Genomic DNA, 18,067 nt, shown 5'->3' with positions numbered 1-18,067 from the left:
ATGTACTGCAGCAGCAGCCCCATGGCCGACGGTACAGGCCTCCTGGTAAATATTCATAAAACACGGGGCTTGCGCCTTAACATAGTCTTTCTCGCACATTTGCTTTCGTTCTGAGATGCCTCTTGCACAATCTATTGTTTTATGTGTTACTGTTCAAAAAAATTTAACGCAACATGCAACAATTTCAAAGATTTTACTGAGTTACCGTTCATATAAGGAAATCGGTCATTTGAAATAAATTCATTAGGTCCAAATCTATGGATTTCACATGACTGGGAATACAGATATGGTATCTGTTTGTCACAGATACTTTTTTTTAAAAGTAGGGGCGTGGATCAGAAAACCAGTCAATAACTGGTGGGACCACCATTTGCCTCATGCAGTACAACAACTCCGTCGCATAGAGTTGATCAGGCTGCTGATTGTGGCCTGTGGAATGTTGTCCCACTCCTTGAATGGCTGTGTGAAGTTGCTGGATAATGGCGGGTACTGCAACATGTTGTTGACCCAGAGCATCCCAAACATGCTCAATGGGTGACATGTCTGAGTATGCAGGCTATGGAAGAACTGGGATATTTGTGTACAGATCCTTGCGACATGGGGCCGTGCATTATGCTGAAACATGAGGTGATGGCGGTGGATGAATGGCACAACAATGGGCCTCAGGATCTCGTCACTGTATCTCTTTGCATTAAATTTGCCATCAATTAAAATCCAATCGTGTTCGTTGTCCGTAGCTTATGCCTGCCCACATAATAACCCCACCGCCACCATGTGGCACTCTGTTTACAGCGTTGACATCAGCAAACCGCTCACCCACACGACGCCATACACGTGGTCTGCGGTTGTGAGGCTGGTTGGACTTATTGTCAAATTCTCTAAAATTACGTTGGAGGTGGCTTATGATACATACATGAACATTAAATTCTCTGGCAACACTTTGGGTGGACATTCCTGAGGTCAGTAAGCCAATTGCGCACTCTCTCAACTTGAGACATATGTGGCATTGTGTAGTGACAAAACTGCACATTTTATTGTCCCCAGCACAAGGTGTACCTGTGTAATGATCTTGCTATTTAATCAGCTTCTTGATTTGCCATATCTGTCAGGTGGATGGATTATCTTGGCAAGGGAGAAATGCTCACTAACAGGGATGTAAACAAATTTGTACACAAAATTAGAGAGAAATAAGCTTTTTGTGTTCATGGAAAATATCCAGGATCTTTTTATTTTGTTTTTGCCCAGTGTAATATAGCTTTGCTTTTAGTGGCACTTCCAAGCGCTTTTGAAACATTTGGTTGCACCCGTCAGTAGAGGTAAGGAAAGGGTTAACCCCTCTGCACATTCGGAATAGTTTTTATAGGTGTGTCCTAATCTGAGGAAAATCATGGAGTGGTGTGACAGAGCTATGTTCAAACTGAACCTGTGTGTCTGCTGGAATTCAGGTTCACCTTGACACCAATGCTATGACCACAGGTTGGAGAATTATAGTAGAGCGGTAACACTCCCAAGTGCCAGGTGTGTTATTATCCTGTTGTAGATACTGTGTAGTACAGAGGTATTATGTATACTGTAGTTAAGCAGTTAATTCACTGTCCAAAGGGGCTGGGGTAACTATTGTTCTGCACATCGTGGTTTCAGCCTGGGTGGAGTAGACGATTAAGTTAATCATCAGAGAAAAGTAAATGGCAGCAGGAACCAGGATGTGCACCGGCTGCTCTCACACTCTGCCCCACCCCCACCACGCTGTCACAGGAAGTACCATGCACTGACTCGGTCAAGTAAACACAGACATTGCCCCTTCCCTCACACACAGGGTGTGGTGGATAAGACTTTTGATAGGGCATTGTAAATAAGAATATGTTAGTCGTTTGCTGGCTAACTTTTGCGTGTACTGCGAACTGCACTCAACATGGATTGGTTGCAGAGCATTTTATGTCTAGAGTACTTTTTCCTTACTGGCTTAACTATAGTCTCAACTTTCTATACTGTTAGACACTGTACTTTCAGGAGTGTACTGTTCGGTGTATGTAAAGTTGAAGTCTGAAGTTTACATAGACCTTAGCCAAGTACATTTAAACTCAGTTTTTCACAATTTCTGACATTTAATCCTAGTAACAATTCCATGTCTTAGGTCAGTTAGGGTCACCACTTTATTTTAAGAATGTGAAATGTCAGAATAATAGTAGAGAGAATGATTTCTTTCAGCTTTTATTTCTTTCATCACATTTCCAGTGGGTCAGAAGTTTACATACACTCAATTAGTATTTGGTAGCATTGCCTGTAAATTGTTTAACTTGGGTCAAACGTTTCGGGTAGCCTTCCACAAGCTTCCCACAATAAGTTGGGTGAATTTTGGCCCATTCCTCCTGGCAGAGCTGGTGTAACTGAGTCAGGTTTGTAGGCCTCCTTGCTCGCACATGCTTTTTAAGTTCTGCCCACAAATTGAGGGATTGAGATTGGGATTGAGGTCAGTGCTTTGTGATGGCCACTCCAATACCTTGACTTTGTTGTCCTGAAGCCATTTTGCCACAACTTTGGAAGTATGCTTGGGATCATTGTCCATTGATCCCATTTGCGACCAAGACATCCTGACTGATGTCTTGAGATGTTGCTTCAATATATCCACATAATTTCCCTCCTCATGATGCCATCTATTTTGTGAAGTGCACTAGTCCCTCCTGCAGCAAAGCACCCCCACAACATGATGCTGCCATCGCCGTGCTTCACAGTTGTGATGGTGTTCTTCGGCTTGCAAGGCTCCCCATTTTTCCTCCAAATATAACGATGGGCATTATGGCCAAACAGTTCTATTTTGTTTCATCAGACCAGAGGACATTTCTCCAAAAAGTACCGTCTTTGTCCCCATGTGAAGTTACAAACCGTAGTCTGGCTTTTTTTTATGGTGGTTTTGGAGCAGTGGCTTCTTCCTTGATGAGCGGCCCTGAGTTTGAAGGTAGGCCTTGAAATACATCCACAGGTACACCTACAATTGAATCAAATGATGTCAATTAGCCTATCAGAAGCTTCTAAAGCTATGACATCATTTTCTGGAATTTTCCAAGCTGTTTAAAGGCACAGTCAACTTAATGTATGTAAACCTCTGACCCACTGGAATTGTGATACATTGAATTTTAAGTTAAATAATGTCTGTAAACAATTCTTGGAAAAATGACTTGTGTCATACACAAAGTAGATGCCAATAGTATAGTTTGTTAACAAGAAATTTGCGTAGTGGTTGAAAAACAAGTTTTAATGACTCCAACCTAAGTGTATGTAAACTTCCGACTTCAACTGTATCGAGAAGGCATCAGCCATCTCTGTCATGTTGTAGGCTGTAACAGCGTTCCTTCGTGCTGACTGTGTAAGGGACAAACGTCTGCCAGTGGTGACGGTATGTTCCCCTCTGTCCCCCTGCTTCTCTCCGTTTGCTACAACCCACAAGCCCTGAAAAGGAATTCCTCGTACCAGAGGCTGTGTGTGATTACTCATGTATGTTGTAAAAATCTGAAACGGATCCTTTGTTCACAGCAGTGGGCTGTGCCACTCCTCTCCTTCCCACTTTATTTTCTGTGTGGGAACCCTGGAAAGTGAGTGAGGCTAGATATAGTCCGGGCCCTCCACTGTGGCCAGGGGACCTCCAAGAGGGGCTACTCCATACAGCATGATAGAGGCCTCTAGTGGCCAAAAGGGTTTTCACAATTTTAATGTAGTCAACTGGGTGGGACTTCCAACTTCATTGCCTGACCCCCTCCTGGTGACCCTGTTAGAGTCATATCCTACCAGGTCATCGGCAGGGATAAGCCGATCTTGAAGAAGAAAGCCTCAATGGCGCTGCCCATGTTGTCACAGATGCTATAATGGCACAGATACAAAGTTGAGTCCTCTTTCGCTATGGGCTACTCCCTTCCGTCCCGTCCACAAAGTGTTATGCTTTCCATTTCCTATCTCTGTTTAGTGGCAAAAGGAATGTGTCTGACACACACCACCTCTCATCTAGCCAGCAGAGAAAGGGAAACCCTGTTGTACAACTGAATGCATTCAAATGAAATTTGTCTTCCGCATTTAAGCCAAACCAGCATAGCCTGAGAAGAGAGTGAGGCCCGGCCAGGATCTGGGCTCTCTCCAGCCACCTGGGCTGGAGACTGGAGGGATGGGCCTGAATACCAATACAGCTGCCTCAATGCTGCCTTTTAAGCTCTTTGGCACAGTGAGAGACTGGCTGGTCTGGGGCTGATTGTGATTGCCTCATACTGTGTTTCATTATGCGATTACAAATACAAGTACATCAATAACTTGTGTTTTCAGCGCTGCAGAAGACGAAGTGGTATCAGATACTTTTTAGCCGCACGGCTGGACACAACGAGGTTAATCTGAGTCTGCGAGCCATGTGTAAACAAACCTGCTCAACTCGTCTCTACTCCATGCTCCTTTAATTTTATGTGACCGACCGGCTCCATTCAGTCTTATGTTAAATTGTGTTTTTTTTATATACATGGGATAAAAGTAGGTGATAACTACAGCAATAATTTTAAAAAATGAATATTTAGATAAAGCGCACAAGCTCTTATTTTTTTTATACCTTTATTTAACTAGGCAAGTCAAATTCTTATTTTCAATGACTGCCTAGGAACAGTGGGTTAACTGCCTGTTCAGGGGCAGAACGACACGATTTGTACCTTATTAGTTCAGGGGTTTGAACTTGCAACCTTCCGGTTACTAGTCCAATGCTCTAACCACTAGGCTACCCTGCCGCCCCCTGCCCCTTATTCATACACTCACTTGATAGTGGGACAAACAAATACAATCACAAGAAAATGGTATATCATACACTACAGTTGAGGAACAGTGGGGAAATAATTCTGCTTTGAAAGTTGATGAACTTGTAACCTCACTTTTGAGAAAATGCCCTTTGAATGTTTTGGTACACCTACTGGAGAGCTTGTCTTTGTCTTCACCCATTCAGCATCATTTACAGCATGTTAAGCTTTTTACCCAACCATCTCTTTAACGATTCACATGTGAGGCTACTGTATGTACTAAACAACCAAAGATTTTAAGACTAAAGGCTGGTTTATACTACTGGTGTGTTCGTCAATTTAATCTGGAGTGCCAGAGTGTGCTCTGGGCATTCATAAACTTAAGTGTGTTGTCAGATTTGCCGTTCGTAAATTCAGAGCGTTCAGCTCTCGGGGGGCGGGGGTCAGAGCGCACACTGGACGCTCTGGCTGAGGAGTAGGTCCGTACGCTCAGATCAACCCTAACAGCAGTCAAGCACCCAAGCTAACTGACTAACATTGGCTAGCTTGCTAGCTACTTCCAGACACAAATGAGAGAACACCTCACTCTGACCATTTTACTTGCCCTAGAAGAGCTGGTTTGGCTGTTTTTAATGTTATCCAGAGCGTCGGTAACTGCAAATGTGCTGCTGGCAACAATTGAATGACGCTTTTTTGCCAACATTTATTGACACCGGCCGTATTCAACGGCCGTATTCAACAGCTGTTGAGTGTTCGTAAATTGGTCAGTTATTCTGCGCTCTTGCACATTCAGATGAAAGTGCTCTGAAATCAGAGTAGATAGCCAGAGCAAATTTACCAGCTACGTCTATCAACAGCTGTCGCCGTGACATCATAAACATTCTGTTGAAGTAGTTACTTGCATAATGTATTTTTAGACATGTAGCTAGCTTGCTAAACAATTAACCATAATCCGAACTCATAACGTTACTACCCTGCATGAATCTGCAGGTAGCTAACCAACCAGGTTCAATATTAACTAGCTAACATTAGGCTATAACTAGAAAAGCAAATGGCTCTGAGATAATATTACTACACAGATCATACACGTAATGTTAGCTAGCTGACAGTACACTTTAACTTGAAATAAAAACAACTTTCTGACAAAATTCGAAACGTGAGATATCAGAAAATGTAGCTAGCTAGACTCTCTTACCCGTATATATGGATGGATACTTCTCCTTCTCCATCATGGTTGCCCCTTAGCTTGAAGATGTAATCCGTAGACAAGTGTGTGTTCTCTTTTCGACCCTGTCTGCACATTTGCAATCAATCTCCTTAGCCATCATACTCTAATTCCACTGATTTCAAAACTCGGTCCTCCAGAAAGTGGAGAACAGCACTTATGCAGTTCTACAACGTGATATATTTCTAAAAAAGCTGCGTTAAAAATGATTACCTACACATACTGACCAGCTCATGTTATAGACAGACGCGTGTCAGATGGTAGACCAATCCAAACTCATCTCTTGGCATTATCTCAGCCAATCATGTCTAGCGGGAAGGTTGCTGTCCTTTTTAGCTAGTAATTTTAACAATTTTATTCTTATTTGTTATTTGTACAAATGTGTTATTAAGGCACATGAAAGTTCAAATGCTCCAGAAGGCATTTCTGACAAAAAAAATGCAGTTTGATAAAATAAAATAAAAATGGTGCTCCTGTGAAGTAGTGACGTGCGAGTCACATATCTGATTCCAAACTGGAATTACGCTGCATTCTATTTTTCTCAGACTCCAAATCACCAAAAACAGGGTTAGGATATGGACTCTTTGTCCCAATTAAACAGCCAGTCAGTATCTTTCTTTTCCAGAGTGATTCATTCATTGTTTATTTCTTCAAAGGTCGAGTTCAAAAGTAGGCCTACCTTGACATAGTTTTTGTTATCCAACCAATGTATATGTTTATCTGGTCCTATGTGTTTTTGTAGAGCATGCTAGCAGGAAATATTGGGCCTATTCTGTGTTCGGTTTATTCAGGACTGAATAACTTGGTGGGATGCTTTCTTTCCTAATTACTGTATGATCCGCACCAGACCCCTTTCCCGTTCCCACAGCATGTTTTCATTTGTAGCTGCTTACGTAATGTGCTCCTCCCGATCCAGTGCTCTGTGCTCGCTTTGGTACCCTGGTGGGGTGCTGCATTCTCTGGTTAGTTTCTCTCTCAGCTGCTGACTCATTTCCCACAGTGTTATTTTTTGGGGGGGGGGGGGGGGGGGGGATAACGGGAGAGGGGAAAGTTTTGTGTGTGTGTCTACAGCAGCCCTCTATGTTGGTTGAAGGTGGATGACGTGCATTAATCAAGCCAGGCGTGCTGAGAGACGGGCTTTCACACGACGTGGAGAAAGAGAACATATGAAGCAGATGGCACTATGGCTTACCAAGCCACTTCACAGCTTCTGCCACCCCATTAAAGATTTAGAGGCACAACAACAAAAAACTAATGCTACATTAATTGCCAAGCTTTCAGCCAAGTAGTCAAAGGAAATGCACTGAGCTTGACCAATAGATTTTGAATCTGCTTGTCCTGGTCGGTGTAGGCTAAGTGATGTTCACTGAAAGTTGGGCCTCCAGAATTGGAACCAATGGTGACCCGTACCTGCCCAACCACCAGGCCTGCACACAGAGATAAAGGTAACTGGGGGTTTCACATGGTAACTGGAGATCGGTGATAACAACAGCAAGCTGTGTGTTTTTTTTTCCGGGGCTAATAAAGAGATTTGATTTCTGAGTCTTTTTCTTGTGTCTACCACACAAGACAGTGCTTGAGTGATTAGGTTTCAGCCGCAAGAGAAAGGAACGTTGTTCCGAATAGCTGGAAGTATTCCATGGCAACAGGAAAGTCGGTACAGAAAAAGTGCCAGGGAAGAAGCCAAGCAAAACCACTTCAGTGCTGCAGAGTCCAACTGAAGCCTGGGAATCATCAGTGTGTTCCCTCCGTTCCACAGTTACATTTTCTATTATGTTTTCTCCACCTAATTACTGTAAACCCCCAAAACCAAGCCCTTTTCATCTTTTAATTACATTTTCTGTCTGCTTTCGTTTTTATTGATTTGTTTGGATTTGAACTGGCTATTAAATCCCCAAACTGATCTGCCTGGTTGTTCATGTAAATACGGACGTTTGTAGAGCACACTGTTCTCAACCTTTTTTTAAATGTGTGTGTGTGTGTGTGTGTGTGTGTGTCAGAGAAACCAAGGACTGATGTGCTTTGACTGAACTGTTTTCATTTGAAATACCAGAGAACATTTGTACGCCCTGTATTATTTGGCAGATCCACTCTAATCCGAATCCTTCATGAGATGGCCTTGCCTTTCAGGAGGAGAGGATAGTGTTCAGCTAAAACTAAATTATACCCAGAGACACGGTCGAAAGCTAGCTCTACCTCTGATAAGATGACGAGGAGAATAGAGCTGGGCTTCTAGGAGAGGGATGAGGCTTCATATATGGCATTCTTCCATTCACCACAAAATTGCAGTAGTGTGTACACACCCTTTTTGGTTTCCAATCTGTTTACACTAGGAATGTTCACGAGAGAAACCCATAGTAGTCTACACAGAGACCGGCGGGTGTCGGAGCCGACCGACCGCCTGGCCTGCCTGGATCCTCAAGTCCAGACACGCTCCTGGGATCCGGACCTCGGGGCTGTGGAAATGTGTACTGGATTACACCGTGCAGCCTTCTCACTACGACTCCAGCCAAGCTTCCAAACGAAACCCGGTTCTAATCCTATAGCCTTGCTCTCACTCCCACTCTGCCAGCCCCGAGCAGACGGCAACCTCCTGTTTCTCTCTGAGGATGGCGTGCTTTAATCTCCCGGACCATACGTCCGCACCGCTCGCGACATCTGGGGAGCACTCGAGAGATCACAACGGCCATGAACCGCCATGGAGAGAGAGAGAGGATAAGTCTCTCCCAGTTAGACGTCTAACTTCCCAAACCATGGACGGTCAGTTGATGCCAGGCTTTACGTCTATCTTCTGGAGAATAACTGAGCCCGTTTTTGTTTGTCTCTGGTATTCTCTACTCGATTTAAAGTGCTCTGACTGGAACAGTGGGCCCCTCTTTTCTGAGCCCTTCATTGAGTTGTAATAACATGGTGAGGGCATTGGGTAGGGTCCAGACACTGTGGATGCATGAGGTAACAACTGCTCTGTCCATGTATGGAGAGCACTGTTTCAGTGAGGTCACACTTGAATCTGACCCTATGCCTTAGAAATGAGGGAGAACAGAATCCACACTAGACTGAGTTCATTCCTTTGGCTTTGACAGTTGTAGACTCGTCAGCATTCCTTTTTCTTTTTAAACCCAAACAAATCTGCAGTTTCCCGGAGTTCTTGACACAGGATGTCTGAAAAAAAATCAAAGCCCGAAGAGCTCTATCCCTGTGATCAGTAGAGTTTACTGTGTTACTGGTGATGTCCCAGAGCAGACCTGTGCTCATCTGTAAAAAGCAGCTTTGAATTCCCATCTGGCTGCACTGCTTGCTCTGGCTCTGTCTCTCTGGCTGGATATCACATTGTGACTGAGGAAGAGAGGACATGCCATAAAGGCCTTGGAGCCCACAGCCCAGGCTGCTTTAGATAGGTCGGATACATACACTACATGATCAAAAGTATGTGGACACCTGCTCATCAAACATCTGATCGCAGTCTGCGTTCCAATTCATCCCAAAGGTGTTTGATGGGGTTGAGGTCAGGACTCTGTGCAGGCAAGTCAAGTTCTTCCACACGGATCTCACAAACCATTTCTGTATGGACCTCGCTTTTGCACGGGGGCATTGTCATGCTGAAACAGGAAAAGACCTTCCCCAAACTGTTGCCACAATGTTGGAAGTACAGAATCGTCTGAAAGGTAATTGTATGCTGTACCATTAAATATCCCTTCACTGGAACTAAGCGGCCTAGCCCGAACCATGAAAGGCAGCCCCAGATCCTCCTCCACCAAACTTTACAGTTGGCACTATGCATTCGGGCAGGTAGGGGTTTCCTGACATCCGCCAAACCCAGATTCCCAAAATACTTACATTTTAATATAGAATATTCCAGTACATACTATATACTATAATTCTGGAGTAAACTGTAGTATACTGTAGAATACTATACTACACACCCTAGTATCCATCGATCATGTGTAGTACTTACTATAGAATGTTGTAGTATATTGTAGAATACTATAGCATATACTACAGTATTATCCGGCGGGAAAAAACACTAGCAAATACTACAGGAAGGTCTGCAAAACATGACACTTTAATTTGCATATACCCTGCCCATTTCCCTCCCCATATCCCATTGGTGCCATAAGTAAGAAACCTACATGCCAAGTATAGACTATATTTTGTTCAGTACAGGTTATAGAGCAGAATCTCTGATCTATCTGTTCAGACCCCAGTCCTACCTACCTACCGACCGACCTACAGTTTATGGAAATTTTGCTATTTTAGTGTTTCTCCGGGAGGTTTCACTTCTATGTCAAAGATAATGCAACAAAAACACTATAGTAAATACTACAGTAATATCTGCAATGGCAGAGAGCAGAAGATTGGGGACTGAATACAGGCTTTCTGTCCGCTGTTCATGTTATCTCTTCATTTTAGTACTGAGGATTACCACCTGTTTCCACAGAGCATTGCTCTTTGCCACATCTATTCCTCTTTTCCTCCCAGCTGTGGCCTACTTTCTCGCGGGGCGTTCTTTGCCTGCCATACTGTGTGTGCAACTAGGGTCCGAACAAGAAATCGGCCACATCGTCGGTGAACTGAGACTGAACCAGCCTGCTATGTTATGTCTGCTCAAATCATAGGTTCTTTAAACCTTAATGAAATCCCTGGAACAGTGCGTCTTTGTGCATACGGGCATTTGTATGCCTCAGCGCGTCTGTTTGCTGTAAACTGGTGAGACACTGAGCTACCTCACTGTCTGAAAAATAACAGAGACAGAGGCTTCTTTCACTGGCAATACAAAGGGTGAACAACTGTTGATGGTACTGGGAGCACTGTTTTGTTTTTATTGATAACTAATGAAGAAGGGTTAGAGTTTCAGACCTCAAGGCCTAGTCTGCTTCATATTTATTGAAACTCATAACCACGGTAGAGACTTGTTTTATGAGTACAGACAGACAGAAAATGTGTCTGGCCCTTTATTACACAGAAACTTTCATGAAGTAAATAAAAAATAATTGAAAACCAAATGTTTTTGGCTTAGTTAGAATGAAAAGCCAATTCTGGTCTTCATTTTAAGTTTGTTGCAGAAGTCATATACTTTTAGTAGTAAATCTAGCCTATTTTGCCCCTAGCGGTTCAATTCTACCATTGAAATTGTGATGTAGAGGCACCTACGTCATCTCAAGGGAGGGGTTCGACATGAAATACACTCTCTTCTAGATGTGCTGGGTGGTACCACCTCAAGGCTTACTATAAAAGCTGGTGACAGCACAACTTATTTGGTAATGGTCTTGGTAAGTGAAGTGTGCCAATATATTTAGCATGACGCTTCCTTGACTAGACAACTGACATTACACACAATTCAAAAGGCAGTAGGACACATTGCTGCATATGACCACATTGAAATGTTTTTGCTTACCGTTTCTTACAGTGCATTCTGGGAAAGTATTCAGACCTTTTCCCCTTTTTCCACATTTTGTTACTTTACAGCCATATTCTAAAATGGACTAAATGTAACTTTTTCCCCCTCGTCAATCTACACACAATAGCCCATAATGACAAAGCGAAAATGTATTAAAAATCAAATACAGACGTACCTTATTTACATAAGTATTCAGACCTGAAAATTGCTGTGCAGCGACGCTCCCCATCCAACCTGACAGAGCTTGAGAGAGCAGAGATGAATGGGAGGAACTCTCCAAATACAGGTGTGCCAAGCTTGTAGTGTCAGGCTGTAACCTCTGCCAAAGGTGCTTCAACAAAGTACTGAGTAAAGGGTCTGAATACTTATGTAAATGTGATATTTCAGTTAATATATATATGATTTTCTTTGCAAAATAGTTCAATGGTTGTAAGTTCTAATCCCACATGGGGCAGATGTTTTTTTAAATAATTGTTTTTATCCTTTATATACAATATTCATCCCGTGCCCACACACTTCTAATTCTGAAAAGCGAAAGCATACCTGTGAGAGGGGTCGCCCTGGTAGTAGTTCTAGGGTTTTATACAGTACCCAAGACCATTCTGTGCTTGTATTTGACCATTGGGGAAAAAGAGCTACTGTGTAAATACTGCAATGAGGGTTGGATCGAATTGAGTCACTAATCTTAATATTCAAGGTGACGATTGCACTTTTCTTCCCACCACAATACCGCAATCAATATGAGTCCACATTTCAGATTTATTTGGCATCCAATGGAGGATTCAAACTTACACCGCAAGTGGCAATAGATGTCAGGAACTCTGCGCTTTACCGCTGTGAGCTAACTAGCTTTCCAGAGCCGTATTTGTTCGTGATGTGTTGGGATCAGGTACAACTATGTTTACCCACCGCCAAAATGAATATTTAAGACCAATTCTCACCTGAATGCATTTAAAAAAATATATATTTTTTTAAAGGGGTCGGGCAAAGGCTGAAATTTGGGTTGAGAGTCAACCTTTTTAAGGTCATTGCTTGTTGTGTGGGGACACTGTGGTGAGCCTAGTTGTAAGACCTCTTGTGCTTGCTTCCACAATGCAGGTGTTCAGCACCTACTCTAACGAGGAATACGACCGGCGCAACGATGAGGTGGACCCCGTGGCGGCGTCGGCTGAGTACGAGCTGGAGAAGAGGGTGGAGAAGATGGACGTGTTCCCCGTGGAAATTGAAAAGGGTCCGTGTTCTCGTCTGCATTTCATCTTTCGTTTTATTAACCCAAGTGTCTCTGAGTACCATTTGAGATTTTCTTTTTTACAAGGCCGCCCTGGCAAAGAGCAGCATCCTCATCACAGTTGTCCAGAGAATGCAGTCCCATCCATCCATTCTAACTCCCTATCCTTGTTTTGTCCCACAGGAGATAACGGCCTGGGCATCAGTATCATAGGGATGGGAGTGGGAGCTGACCAGGGCCTGGAGAAACTGGGAATCTTTGTGAAGACCATAACAGAGCAGGGCGCGGCTGAACGGGATGGCAGGTGATGCCCCACCCCCTGAGGGAACGCGTTGCACTCTACCGTGCTTAACAGAGGCATTCACATTTGAACCGTGTTTTAACCTTGGCAGTTCAAATGCTTTGTACCGTAGACACCTGGAACTGTCTCTGGATGCATTACAGAGCCATCTCGATGGTCCACCACATTGTGGGGATGTGAAAGGGTACAAATGCTTCATTTCCCCAATGGTCTTCAGACACCATTTCTAAGCAACTGGCTGTATTTATAACCCTGTAAGGCAGCGAAAGAAAATAGCTCCTTCCGCTTCCCAGGGAATCTGGCCTTATGTTGCGCTGCCAGCAGGAAGAATTTGTTCGCTGAAAAAATAAAAAGGAAAGGAGTTATTACTAGGACGTGGTTCCAGGGTACACCTTGTCGATTACACGCCCTCTTTCCGACATCTACGCGTTGCCTTACGATGACCTGTTGTCCTTTCCCCTAGGATCCAGGTGAATGACCAGATAGTGGAGGTGGACGGGATCAGTCTGGTGGGAGTGACTCAGCTGTTTGCTGCTACAGTCCTGAAGAACACGAAAGGAACGGTCAGGTGAGCTCAGTCCAGCTTCAGTAGTACATTTTGAAATAAGTCCTTATGATCCTAGGTGTGAGCAGCCTCCCCCCCTCCCCTTGTGTTCTGAGATTAAACGTGTGGCCGTCCAGTAGCCTACCAGTGAATGACCTCATAGCTATCGTTTTAAAGTTGTTCGGGTATGACCTGAGGAAAATAAATATCCTTGAGAGATGTTGAAAGAGTAAATGGGTTTGTTTTTATTATTGTATACTGAGTGTGCCTCAAGCCTACACAAAGAGAGCAGGCCCACATAGGGCGCAGGTGAATGATTCACCGTAGGCAAACGACACGCTCACACTCTAGGAAAAGTTCAATAAACAGGTTTAATCCGTTTTTCCTGACATTTACACTGACTCTTATCAGCATGAGTCAGCTATTATGATTGGAACTAAACTGGTATGCCAAGGCTTAGAGCAAAGGGAATGTCATCGACCAGCCAGGCATCTCCTGGTACTACCCCTCTTCACGCTGACCCACCACGCTCTCACACAAACAGCTTTCTGATTGGCCGGGAGAAGCCGGGGACACAGAGCGAGGTGGCGCGTCTGATCAGCGAGACTCTGGAGCAGGAGAAGAGCCAGCAGGAGCAGCAGCACCGGGACGACCCCTACGAACAGTCCACCGAGGAGGTGAGTCACATGGGCGGCCTCACCCAACCCTGGTCCTGTGGTTAGCTCAGTCCAGTCGCCACTCCAGCCGGGAAGGTAGCAGTGAATAAGCATGGTGTGTTGTCACCCTGGGGCTGTGTGGGGTGGGGTGGGGGTGGGGGGGTCTGGCTGCTGGAGCCTGGTGGAATTGTGCAATGTTTGCTTTTCAAAAGCACAAGCAACCACAAGCCTTTATTTATAGAGGAACTGAGAACAGAGAGGTAGAGCTCCTGGAAAAGCAAGTAAAAGCTTAAGCCTATTGAATCTCTTAAAAGGTGATAAAACATGTCCCGTTGTGGAACATATTTCATACGTGTGCATCTACTTCAATACTGGGCTACTCGTGTACAAGGAGCTGTGTGGTTGGTGGTGGGTGCCAAAATGGTTAGATATTTCATTATTTCTGTGTAGGTATGCAAGTCAATGAGCTGTGTGGGGATTTATGCAGTGTTTTTCCCTGTGTTGCCTCATGTTTGGGGTTGGTTGTGTGATGGAACATGTTGACGCAGAGATGAGTTTCCTTCTGACACCGGGCTCCCGCTTGGCTCTCCTGCAGGATGTCACGGTATCACCGGGATATGATGTAGTGATTACCCATACCTCCCCGCTGGGCGCCGAGCCGCAGGGCGCCACGCGGGCGTGGCTAGGTGACTGGCCGTGTGATGTGGTTGTGGTTGGTTATGTTTCAGGAGGAGCACTACGAGGAGGAAGACTGCGAGGAGGAAGATATGCTAAGGTCTAGTTTCTCTGGCGGAAGGACGGTGGAGGTGTTTGACCCGCCAGAGACAGAGGCCATGTTCATGCCCTTCAACATGGACTCCACGCAGATGGGCTTAAAATTCCAGGAGGTATTTCACCTGAGAATTACCACCGCTTTATATTATGGCGGATGTGTAATTGTTTTTGTTACTGAAATGGTTTCTCTCTTTACCCTAGCTCCAACTGAAACACAGCTTAGGAACAGCGTCAATAAACCAACTGAAGGAAAAGGCATGTACATCTGAAGGGCAAGCTACTGTTTCATAAACATGAGTACATATGGGTCAATGCATGGAGTGCAATCTGTCGCCCCGGCCGGTGACCAACCCGTAATTGTCGTCTTGTCTGTCTCATCTGACTGACCGTAATGATTTTTGAATACGTTGATTGTACTATTAGATGAGAAGCCCTTAGATTTAGGTACTAAAAAAATACATTTCACTCTTCCTCTACAGTTAAGGGCGTCCGAGGAGGACAAAGCATCCAGGGAGACGAGAGTGGCTGAGTTGGAGCAGAAGATTGAGAGCAGCAATGAGAAAATGTTGAATCTGGAAGGGTACTGGCTAGAAGCCCAGGCTCTGTGTAAAACTGTCAACGAGCACCTGTCTGAGAGCCAGAGCCAGTACGAGACGCTGGACAAGAAATACAACAAGGCCAAGAAACTTCTCAAAGACTACCAGCAGAAGTGAGTTGAGTTCACTTGGGGTCAAGTTATTTAGAAGTGCGTTATTTCGAAGTCTCGACTTGTGTTGACCTGTGCTTGCCTCATTCTGAACAAGCTGAAGGCATTCTTCCACTACCTCTATGCTGAGTCATGTTGTGTAAAAAGTACAGTACAGTGCATTTGGAAAGTATCCCTTGACATTTTCCACATTTTATCACGTTACAGCCTTATTCTCAAATGGATTAAATCGTTTTCCCCCACTCATCAATCTACACACAATACCCCGTAATGACATTTTTGCAAAAAATAAAATAAGATATCACATGTACATAAGTATTCAGACCCTTTACTCAGTACTTTGTTGAAGCACCTTTGGCAGTGATTACAGCCTCGAGTCTTCTTGGGTATGATGCTACAAGCTTGGCGCACCTGTATTTGGGGAGGTTCTCCCATTCTTCTCTCCAGATCCTCTCAAGCTCTGTCAGGTTGGATGGAGAGCGTTGCTGCACAGCTATTTTCAGGTCTCTCCAGAGATGTTTCGATTGGGTTCAATCGAATGCACTGTATGTCCACACGTCAGTGGAATGATTTTGAAGTCTAATGGTCTGATTCCTTTCCAGGGAAATTGACTTTGTGAAGAAGGAGGAGGAGCTGAAGAAAGTTCTAGATGAGAAGGATCGATGGTACAAGGAGCAGCTTGAAAGCCTGCAGGACCGGGTGAGAGGAACATATTATTATTGGTTTTATGATTTATTTCACCTTTATTTAGCCAGGTAGGCTAGTTGAGAACACCTTTATTTAGCCAGGTAGGCTAGTTGAGAACACCTTTATTTAGCCAGGTAGGCTAGTTGAGAACACCTTTATTTAGCCAGGTAGGCTAGTTGAGAACAAGTTCTCATTTACAAATTATGAGAAAGAGACTGGAATATTCTAACAGATGTAGTGGAGACGGAGAGGGTTCAGACCTAGTGGAGAAGGAGTGAGGGTTCAGACCTAGTGGAGAAGGAGTGAGGGTTCAGACCTAGTGGGGAAGGAGAGAGGGTTCAGACCTAGTGGAGAATGAGAGAGGGTTCAGACCTCGTGGAGAAGGAGAGAGGGTTCAGACCTAGTGGGGAAGGAGAGAGGGTTCAGACCTCGTGGAGAAGGAGAGAGGGTTCAGACCTCGTGGAGAAGGAGAGAGGGTTCAGACCTCGTGGAGAAGGGGAGAGAGGGTTCAGACCTCGTGGAGAAGGGGAGAGAGGGTTCAGACCTCGTGGAGAAGGGGAGAGAGGGTTCAGACCTCGTGGAGAAGGAGAGAGAGGGTTCAGACCTCGTGGAGAAGGAGAGAGAGGGTTCAGACCTCGTGGAGAAGGAGAGCGGGTTCAGACTTCGTGGAGAAGGAGAGAGGGTTGATGGTCCGTTCTGTGGTTCTCTCCTCAGATAGCGGTCCTGGAGGGCAGCGGTCCATCTGCTGACCGCGTGGAGACCCAGTCAGGTCAGGACTTTGCCGAGGAAAGACGATGGAGCAGCCAGGGGAGTGAAGGCCCCGTCACCAACACACAGTCTGTGGACTCTCTACTGTTAGGTAAGTAGGAGTCTAGGAGCCATCCTCCATTTACCACTAAAAGAGGGCAAGAGTGTGGATACATCTCAAATGACACCCTTGTAAACTATACACTGAGTACACAAAACATTAGGAACATGACAGGATGACCAGGTGAAATTCAGGTGAAAGCTACGATCCCTTATTGATGTCAGCAACTTGACAACAACTGTGGGAAGCATTGGAGTCAACATGGGTCAGCATCCCTGTGGAACGCTTTCGACACCTCGTGGAGTCCGTGCAACGACGAATTGAGGCAGTTCTGAGGGCAAAAGGGGGTACAACTCAATATTAGATGTGTTCCTAATGTTTTGTACACTCAGTGAACCAGTGGGCCCTGACCAGAAGTAGCTCACTAAATAGGGAATAGGGAGGCAGCGTGTGTACCTCGTGTAGTAGTGATCGAGAAAAAAAGTGATAGTCACTTATCGCAGTATTATTTTGGGATCGTGAGCCGACATGTTTTCACCACTTTTATTTCCCGACTGATCGAAACTCGTCTTCTCCTGCTCTCGTCTCTCTGCAGCAGACTCATAGTCAGCAATATGGTTGGCACATCAAATCGCAATTCAAATCGCAGTATGGAATCGTATCAGCAGTAAGGCGACATCGTATCATGAGGTCCCTGACAATTCCCAGGCCTTACTGTCTACTGTACCGAGCTGTGTTTTTGTCCCTCCCCCACAGATACAGACTGGAGCGAGCTGGTCCCTGAGACTGACCGCTTGGACACCAGTGCACACAAGGCCAAGGGCTTACTGGCCCCAAGGAGGAATCGTCCGTCTCGCAACAAACTGAAGGAGAACCTTGGCGCGTCCCCTTGCCATTCACAGGTCAGCTCAGAATGTTCTCTCGTTCATTTTGGGAAGTAATATCAGGGTGAATAGTACCAGCTAATTCAAAGACACATC

General features: G+C 44.8%; 1 protein-coding gene across 4 annotated transcripts in view; it reads left to right on the top strand.

Annotated features, from left to right (window-relative positions):
• LOC109871312 (neurabin-1) overlaps window positions 1-18,067 on the top strand; it is a 35,106-nt gene that overhangs the window by 11,151 nt on the left and 5,888 nt on the right. For all 4 annotated transcript variants that reach the window (XM_020462142.2, XM_020462144.2, XM_020462141.2 and 1 more), the window contains exons 3-12: window positions 12,482-12,614; window positions 12,795-12,915; window positions 13,376-13,480; window positions 14,001-14,133; window positions 14,841-14,999; window positions 15,088-15,141; window positions 15,366-15,595; window positions 16,195-16,291; window positions 16,994-17,138; window positions 17,844-17,989. In XM_020462142.2, the coding sequence (XP_020317731.2) occupies window positions 12,482-12,614; window positions 12,795-12,915; window positions 13,376-13,480; window positions 14,001-14,133; window positions 14,841-14,999; window positions 15,088-15,141; window positions 15,366-15,595; window positions 16,195-16,291; window positions 16,994-17,138; window positions 17,844-17,989 (1,323 nt within the window). The remainder of the gene's footprint in view (window positions 1-12,481; window positions 12,615-12,794; window positions 12,916-13,375; window positions 13,481-14,000; window positions 14,134-14,840; window positions 15,000-15,087; window positions 15,142-15,365; window positions 15,596-16,194; window positions 16,292-16,993; window positions 17,139-17,843; window positions 17,990-18,067) is intronic.

The sequence above is a fragment of the Oncorhynchus kisutch genome, linkage group LG26 (genome assembly GCF_002021735.2).
Source record: "Oncorhynchus kisutch isolate 150728-3 linkage group LG26, Okis_V2, whole genome shotgun sequence".
Lineage (NCBI taxonomy): Eukaryota > Metazoa > Chordata > Actinopteri > Salmoniformes > Salmonidae > Oncorhynchus > Oncorhynchus kisutch.
This window is presented reverse-complemented; position numbering and strand designations above follow the sequence as displayed.